A 9,600-nucleotide genomic window follows, 5' to 3' on the forward strand; every position below is an offset into this window, starting at 1 on the left:
AAAACGAACGGACCCATGAACTAATTGTACTAGTGCAGCTAAAAAGAACGCCCCCCCTTTATGTTTCTTGCACCTTTACGAATGATCGATAATATCGGTGTTTTTTATTACTGCAGTCGTTAAAATCAATGCTCCTCGATTACCAGCTGATTTCCAGCTGATAATCGCGAGAATTCGCTGGCCGTTTCGTGACTCGGGGAAATAGTACTTCGTCCGCAGCGCGTCGGAAACGCGAAATGTCGCCAGTTGCTTCCCTAGCAACCCATCCGTTCGTCCGTACGTCCGTCCGTCCGTCGTAAACGTGCGTGCGTGTAGTCGGACATTCGGCTGGTTGAACGTGAGATGTGCCTGTCTGTCGCAATTGCGTCGCGGGCCCTCCTGTCGTCGGACGGTGCGACGACGTGAAAATGGCGGTGTGAAGAAATGGCAGGACGCAGATCGACGTTGACAACGAATGCGGTGGACTCGCTGCCGGGATCGGGAGGCGGCGGTGATCCGCTACGCGAGCTGTTCGAGGCTTGCAAGACCGGCGATCTCGCCAAGGTGAAGGCGTTGGTCAACCCGAAGACGGTCAACGCCCGCGACACCGCCGGACGCAAGTCCACCCCCCTGCACTTTGCAGCTGGTGAGTCGGACACGAGTACGGGGAGCTCCGTTCTAATCTCGAATCGCGAGTATTGTTTCCAAATAACTGTCAGAGGATGTAAAAGTTTTCGTAAACACGTGGATTGATAATTTAGAAGGGTTAATAAGCGAGCGTCACGTTCAGCTGATCGCAGTCAACTTGTCAAATCGCGAAACGATTTCTTAGCACTTATAATCAACGTTTAAATTTATTTACTTTAATTTAAATTAAAATTTTTATTTTTTTCCGCTTGTTGCAATATTTACAAGATCATTACGCGTTACATGTATAAATTTCTTTAATTAAATTGGTGTATAATAATAAACACAATGTGTAATAATAGAAATCTGAAACCTTGTAATAAGAAAAAAAAGATAATAAAAGTGCATATTAAATTTTTTCTATAAAGAAAGTGAAAGATCCTCGAAAAGACATAAAAATTTAAGTGATTTAAAAGCATAAATTCTAATATGGTTTTTAATTGAAATAAAAGTATTTACATAAATAATTTATTTTATATCAATTTTTTATAATTATATGATAATTTTATGCGTAACTATATAATAACATTGTATTTTTTATAGATCATTACATTAATCATTACATTATATAAATGTATATAATATATATATATATATATATATATATATATATATATAATATAAGATTTAAAAATCCTTATGTTTAATTTTAAAATTTAGGGTATGGTAGAAAGGACGTTGTAGAATTTCTTCTATCTGCTGGTGCCTCTATTCAAGCACGCGACGATGGTGGTTTACATCCATTACATAATGCATGTTCCTTTGGACATTGCGATGTTGTGAGATTACTCTTAGAGGCAGGAGCAAGTCCAAATACAAGGGATAATTGGAATTTCACGCCTTTACATGAAGCTGCAATTAAGGTGTTTATTTTATAGCAAAAGACTTTATTTATTAATGTGGCTTTTTGTCATGTAAAGAGCCGAAGATGGAAATGGTGTCTAACTTTTTCATCTTCATTTGTATTTGACAGGGTAAAATAGACGTATGTATTACTCTGCTACAGCATGGAGCAGATGTAAACATTAGGAATACAGAAGGAAAGACTGCATTAGAAGTAGCTGATGCCTCTACTAAATCAGTACTAACAGGAGAATATAGGAAAGATGAGCTCTTAGAAGCAGCTAGATCTGGAAACGAGGAACGATTGCTACAGTTACTAAATCCCCTTAATGTCAACTGTCACGCTAGCGATGGTAGAAGATCTACACCTTTACATTTAGCAGCTGGATATAATAGATCTAGAGTTGTACAGATTCTTCTTCAGAACGGTGCAGATGTGCATGCCAAGGATAAAGGGTTAGTATACCTGTAGACTCAATTTACATTTTTATTAGGATTGTTTTAAAAATTTTTCCAAAAAATTCTTTATTTTATTCATAAGCTTATTATTTTTTATTTGAAGTATATTCACTGTAGCTTTTCATTCAAATGATGTATCGAGATTTAATCAGAATGTATCGAAATCCTAATCTTTTACAGAGGTCTTGTGCCACTTCATAATGCCTGCTCATATGGCCATTTTGAAGTCACCGAGGCACTTTTGAAACACGGCGCTGCCGTTAATGCTAGCGATCTCTGGACATTTACTCCATTGCACGAAGCTGCAAGCAAATCCAGAGCGGAGGTTTGCTCCTTGCTGTTGAGCGAAGGTGCAGATCCGACACAATTAAACTGCCATAGTAAGAGCGCTATCGACGTAGCACCGACACTCGAATTGCAAGAAAGATTAGCCTGTGAGTTCTAAACGAATCTATTGTATTGTACATATTTTCTATTATTATCATATTTGTAAACATAGTTACAATTGTACATTTTTTAAATCGATGTTTATGATTTCCAGATGAGTATAAAGGCCACTGCCTATTAGATGCCTGCAGGCAGGCAGATCTAACGAAACTAAAGAAATATCTGTCTCAAGAAATCGTCAATTTTAAACACCCTTACACAGGCGACACACCAATGCATTGCGCAGTGGCGTCACCTTATCCGAAGCGAAAGCAAGTTATCGAGACTTTGATTCGAAAAAATGCTGCCATGAATGAGAAAAATAAAGATTTTCTTACGCCTCTTCACGTAGCAACTGATCATTCGCATTACGACGCGATGGATATATTACTTCGGCATAATGCGAAAGTCAACGCATTGGATGGTTTAGGACAAACCGCACTGCACAGGTATCTTTGTTCTAGAAAATCACTAATTTCATTCTCGCTTTTATACAAAAAAATGCTTTAGTTTAGATTAAATCAGTTCAAATCGTCAATTAATTATTTCCTTACTAGGTGTGCTAGAGAGGATAACGTACAGGCTTGCAGAATACTTTTATCATACAATGTCGACCCATCGATAGTATCTCTTCAAGGATACACCGCGGCGCAAATTGCTGCTGAAAATGTATTAAAAATATTGCAAGGTAAAGTATTTAATTTGGATTTTGGGATTTACTGTTGAAAAAACACACAATTTTCATTTTTAACTTTAATTTTACAGATCCGCCGAATGGAACTGATGATGCAGAAGCGCAACTTTTGGAAGCAAGCAAATCAGGCGATCTTGCAGCGGTAGAAAGAATTTTGCAGGCCAATCCGCACGCAGTGAATTGTCGCGATTTGGATGGAAGGCATTCAACTCCACTGCATTTTGCAGCGGGTTTTAACAGAGTGCCGGTTGTAGAGTACCTATTAGCACACGGTGCAGATGTGCATGCCAAAGATAAAGGGTAATTAACATATAATATTATGATAAAGTATTTGTATTATGATATCATATGGTCTCATTTTTTTATATCTTATAGTACTCTGTTACATTTGGCTGGTAACTTATATCATTCTTTATATAAGTAGAGAATTCTTCTGCAAAATGAATAACTAATTTACAATACTATAATTATTTTTAATAATAATAATTATTTTTTTATTTATTATACATTTTACATATTTATATAAAATATTTGTCAGTATATTTAGATTTTCTTTGATTTAGTATAATTCTTCAATCTTCATTTTTATCTATAAAAGTTGAATAAAATATTAGATAATATATTTGTTTATAATACAATATATTTTTATGATATAGTGGACTGGTTCCTCTTCACAACGCTTGTTCTTATGGGCATTATGAAGTCACGGAATTATTGGTAAAACACGGTGCATCCGTGAATGTCGCCGATTTGTGGAAATTTACGCCACTTCATGAAGCCGCTGCCAAGGGCAAGTACGAGATTGTTCGATTACTATTGAGACATGGAGCAGATGCCACTAAAAAGAACAGAGATGGTGCGACACCATTGGATCTGGTAAGAGATGGTGATCAAGATGTAGCGGATCTTTTACGTGGAAATAGCGCTCTTCTAGATGCAGCAAAGAAGGGCAATTTAGCTAGAGTTCAACGACTAGTCACGCAAGACAACATTAACTGTCGGGATGCACAAGGACGCAATAGTACTCCGTTACATTTGGCCGGTAATTTTTCATTCTTTATAAATGTCAATCTTTGAACCAGTCATATTCTCTTTTTTTTTATTCTTAATAATTTTTTGAATCATTTTATATCTTTGTTTATTACATTATATGTTATGGTTCTGTTGATATAAGAATCCAATTTTTTCTTATTAAATATCTTTGTTTATTACATTACATATTATTGTTCTGTTGATATAAGAATCCAATTTTTTCTTTTAAGAGAATATGAAAATAGAAAGATTTTATTTTTATATATTTTATATATTTATTTTTATATATTATATATATTTTATATATTATATATTTTATACTTAGACTGTTTTTCTTTTTGTATAGCGGGGTACAATAACCTGGAGGTAGCTGAATTCTTACTCGAACGCGGGGCAGATGTAAACGCGCAAGATAAAGGCGGCCTTATTCCTTTGCATAACGCATCGAGTTATGGTCACTTAGATATTGCAGCTTTGCTCATTAAATATAATACTGTAGTGAATGCAACTGATAAATGGGGATTTACACCGCTTCATGAAGCTGCGCAGAAAGGTCGAACGCAACTGTGCGCCCTTCTGCTTGCGCATGGTGCCGATCCTTTCCTAAAAAATCAGGAGGGACAGACTCCGGTAGATTTAGCCAGCGCGGATGATGTAAGGTGTCTATTACAAGATGCTATGGCTTCTCAACAAATCGTTCCATCAGTACCATCGGGTAATATAGTCAATAGTACTGGCAGCAATACTGTTAACAGTAGGCCACCCAGTATTGTATCCGGTAAGAATACTTTGTAATTATAAACCGTTTTACAAATTTTTTAGTTTGATTACAATATATATAAAAAAAATTTGAAAAGATTCTAATAAAATATACAGACAAAAAAATATATAAATTATATTTACATTTATTATTATTTCTATTTTTTTTGCCTTTGGTTAGTTCCTGTTACACCGCCGCCGCCTCTCACTCAAGAAACAGTTATCATGCCATCCGGAGCGGCTATGACTCTATGCGTGCCATTGGCTCGTCCAACGTCATGTCTGAGTCCAATGCCACCGAGCGAACCATGCTCCGAGAAAGAATCCAAGGACTTTTGCAAAGAACACAACGGTTCCATCACAACTGTTGCTGGTTTCCTGCAGAGTCTCGGTTTGGAACATTTACTCGAATTGTTCGAACGCGAGCAAATTACCTTAGATATACTGGCGGAAATGGGTCACGAGGATTTGAAGCAAGTTGGAGTATCAGCTTATGGTTATAGACATAAATTAATTAAAGGCATGGACAAGTTATTGAACACAGCAGCGGGTTCTCTTTGGCAACCTTCCATAAATCCCGGGACATTATTAGTGGATTTACTAGCGGAGGACAAAGAATTCTTGGCTGTTGAAGAAGAAATGCAAAGTACTATTAGGCAACACAGAGATAATGGCCACTCTGGCGGTATCTTTTCTCGATACAATATAGTTAGAGTACGTATAACTATCATGTAATTGTATCAAGAATAATAATAATATTTTTATTAGCAATTTTTTTCATTAAAAAAATCATTTTTTTAGATACAAAAGGTTCAAAATCGCAAGTTGTGGGAACGTTACGCCCACAGAAGACAAGAAGTAGCTGAAGAAGTCGGCGCCGCTGCTCCCGCTTCTCCTGGTACTGGACCAAGAGGTACTTCCAGCTCGACAGTATCACAGGCGAATGAGAGAATGTTGTTTCACGGAAGTCCATTCATTAATGCTATCGTTCAGAAAGGCTTCGATGAGCGGCACGCGTATATTGGCGGAATGTTCGGCGCTGGTATATATTTCGCGGAGCACAGCAGCAAGAGCAATCAGTATGTTTATGGTATATGTGGCGGTACTGGATGTCCCGCGCATAAAGATAGAAGTTGTTACATTTGTCACAGACATTTACTGTTGTGTAGAGTTACGCTCGGTAAATCATTTTTACAATTCTCGGCGATGAAAATGGCGCATGCTCCTCCCGGTCATCATAGCGTAATGGGTAGGCCATCACAGGGTGGCTTAGTATTCCCTGAATATGTTGTCTATCGGGGTGAACAAGCATATCCCGAGTATCTCATTACATATCAAATCGCAAGACCTCAGCAGGAAAGCGGTGGTAGCGAGAGCGTCGAAGAACGGTGATCGAAAGAGCTAGGTCCCGCGGCGAGATTGCGCAGTCTCTGTTGCTGTCAGAGACCGAGAACATGCGGCGCATTGTCGCGGACATAAGGCGCGAGTTGTTTCATATTTGACTTCATCAGTTCTTCCACTTTTAATTGATTAGAATGAAACTGTGCAAAAGTAACAGTAAGCGCACGCGCGCGTATTTGTGTGTGACCGAAATATATGCACTTATAGAATATTTTATTCCAAAATAATATCTAAACTACTTAAAGAAAAGAAATGGCCGTTGTGTAATAGCTTATTTCTAGCATTTAAACGTGATATTATTTAAATTCAGTCCAAGCAGAGATAGAGAGATGCATATTAATCATGATGTATATATCGATATAAAATGTAGTATGCATTTCTTACATCGAATTTGATGTGTGGATTAGTGTGTTCCTAGGATTAGTCAGTATTAAAAGAAATTGCAATGTATTTGTATACATATGGGAAACATAATTTATATTGGCACATATTTTGCGTGAAAAAAATTAAAAATACAAGTAAAAATATTTGATCTTGAAAGTATATAAAATCATCGAAGAAAAAATATAATTTAATTGACTGTCTCACACATAATATAGTGTGTAGCTATAATATAAATTTATCTATTTGATATATGCATTATAAGTAAAGTCTACTTGTGATAAAATGTATATTTATGTACAAATATAAATGTTTCTTTTATATGAAATAATAATATAATTAATTATTGAAAAATTCATGATATGTGAACAATTTTTGTATGTTTATTTCAAGAAACAATCAAGAGAAATATATTTGTATGTAGTCTATTGTTTTATTGCAAAGTTTATTTAATTGTTAATATAGATCTTCTTTTATATTTCGGACTTTACTTACGATGCATATAACATTTATAGTTTAGTGTAAGTATTGTATATAAAATTCATGATTATCTATTCTTTAATATTTCGTAAATGTAATCAATGGGGTTCCTATAATTCGATAGAGCGATTTTTCAAATACTGTACAGCCTCTTTTTACCGAAACAATATAGCTATTTTATTAATGTCAATCTGTTTTTGAGAAAAAGAAGATATCAAAAGATATCTATGTTTATTACAATTAACTGTGAAAGCAAAATTCGTACGCATTGTCAGGGCCGGGTATAATACGTAGCTGCAAATTATCATCGAAAAACAATTTATTAAATAATAACTGAATTAGCTTTACTTTAAGATACATATAATGTCGTTCGAGAAATAACAATTTTTCTAAACAAGCTGAATATTATGAATGGCGAACATCGAAGATACTGATCTCATTAAAAACGCCGTTTTTAATTGTTTCAGATATACGAGTATATTAAATATAAAATATTATTTCGTCGTAATTCCAAAAAGAAACAATTATGCAAATATATATGAAGATAGTACGATCGTATATAGCTGAAAATGAACACCACAATCGCAATTGCAATAGTCTTAACAATTATTCTAGGTGATGGGGTGATTCTTTGTATTTATGGGAGTTTTCAATTCATTTTAAGTAAAGTGCTATCGATTATCTGTGACAGGACATGGACACAGAGCTAATAATTTCTCTGCGCTGCTGCATCTGCTTTAAAGCCGATATTGCAATATTTTCATGTAAAGCAGATATGCAATAATAGGCCAGAATGATATATATGAAATGCATACATATTACCACTGTGTTCTACTTGTAAGAGAACGAGAGACTTATGAAGAAAAAAACAATGACTTTCTTTAATTATTAACACGTGAATGTTTTTTGACTGTATTTTTACTCTATCCTCTTATTACGCGATATTTTTAGGATTCATATGAAAAAACATACACTTTTCTTTTCCCTCATAGATTATCTGTCCAAAGATCATTAAAGTTTTACTATTATAATACAAGTTTCGCTTTTAAGATTAACATCGATATTTGTAGATTTCTTTATGTTTTTCAGTCTCTCAATGAAATCTTGTTTCTCTCTCTCAACTCACAGAATGCACGAGCACCGATATCTCTCATGTATGCATGCATCATTCAATGACATTCATTAAAACGTAAATACCTTTAGTGCGTATTACACAGCGATATAGCGAGATGCAATTTATACGAATAACTCGATAAACAGTTTAATTCACAACATTGTGTCTATCTGGGAATATTCCTCTTTATTCAATCATCTGTTAATCTAAACTATATGTTACATCATTCGCGGAATTTTTTTGATTTCAAAGTTCTTTTTATATATGTTCATAAACATTCTAAGAAGATGCAGATATACATATTGATGTAGTAACAAACCAATTATATATACATTATACGCTTCATTGTATAGCAGATAAATTACTTAAGCAATAACTTTGATTATGATCATAGATTAGAAAAGTAAAACATAAAACATATTATCATTTATTTGCCAAATTATATTTTTCTTTTCCTTTTTTGTATTTTTATCAGTCTAAAATTTTTTTTCTACCAAAACGCTTATTTTATAATTGAATAAAAAGAGGAGTAGCATTTTATATTTATTGCGCGTGCGGAGCAAAAAATTTTTCTTTCATAAATTAAAAATCTTTATTTAAATTTTTTCTATTTTACTGCCGTAACGAAATATAATGAATATTATGAGATTAAAAATGTTCAGTCACGGAATACGTTTTGCTAATTAATTTTGAAAGGTGCTATTATAATTTCTAATCTATACAACACATGACTGTCATATATCTTCACATGAATATCAGGCTCAATTTGCATGATAATATCCGATCACAACCTAGCACGTGATTTTAACGTGCAACCACTGTAAATATATTTTTAAATAAGCACGAAAGCAGTCTTTTGCCCAAAAAATTTTCTGTGTACTTTGTCAGTGTAAAATATGGGGCTAAACTTTAAACTTAAACTTAAAGGGTATCATTTCGCGCATTTTTTCAGCGATATCCTCTTGATATCATTGACAGCAAAAACAAGTCCGTCTCGACTGATATAATATATTCCTCGGATGGGAAAAATTTGCAAAAATTGCAACGACCAATACGGATCGTCTGTTCTCATTTCGAGCGCTGTCACGTTCTCGTCGGCCGTTTCTTAAATGGAAAATTACGCGGCGATGAATCTTTTAGAAATTATGTTAACGTGACGCGTGTTCACGTGTCGTGCCGTATCGTTTGATGAATCGACATTTTAATCGTTGGCGCCATTAAGCGTGGCACTTCAATAATCTTTTCCGCGATATCTTTTTACTCTTTATCTCATTTTATTCCACTGTAAAAAAACCCGATGCTGCAAATCGTAATATTTTCTGCCGCTTGTTTATTTGTTATCTCG

General features: G+C 34.8%; 1 protein-coding gene across 3 annotated transcripts; it reads left to right on the forward strand.

Moving 5' to 3' along the window:
- Positions 1–173: 173 nt before the first annotated feature.
- LOC105248448 (tankyrase) lies at positions 174–6,785 on the forward strand. 3 transcript variants are annotated; one of them, XM_011253239.3, is made up of 11 exons: positions 174–625; positions 1,327–1,529; positions 1,640–1,965; positions 2,149–2,402; positions 2,510–2,843; positions 2,961–3,082; positions 3,160–3,388; positions 3,745–4,130; positions 4,467–4,898; positions 5,061–5,593; positions 5,681–6,785. In XM_011253239.3, exons 1-11 carry the CDS (start codon positions 424–426, stop codon positions 6,269–6,271), a joined length of 3,612 nt encoding a protein of 1,203 aa, XP_011251541.1. In that variant the 5' UTR covers positions 174–423; the 3' UTR covers positions 6,272–6,785. The 3 variants fall into 3 exon arrangements, with proteins under 3 accessions (XP_011251541.1, XP_011251540.1, XP_011251542.1); XM_011253238.3 differs by having other exon boundaries at positions 175–625; positions 2,952–3,082; XM_011253240.3 differs by having other exon boundaries at positions 175–625; positions 1,673–1,965; positions 2,952–3,082.
- The last annotated feature ends 2,815 nt before the right edge of the window (positions 6,786–9,600 follow it).

This window comes from Camponotus floridanus, unplaced genomic scaffold (genome assembly GCF_003227725.1).
Source record: "Camponotus floridanus strain SB8 unplaced genomic scaffold, Cflo_v7.5 scaffold1, whole genome shotgun sequence".
Lineage (NCBI taxonomy): Eukaryota > Metazoa > Arthropoda > Insecta > Hymenoptera > Formicidae > Camponotus > Camponotus floridanus.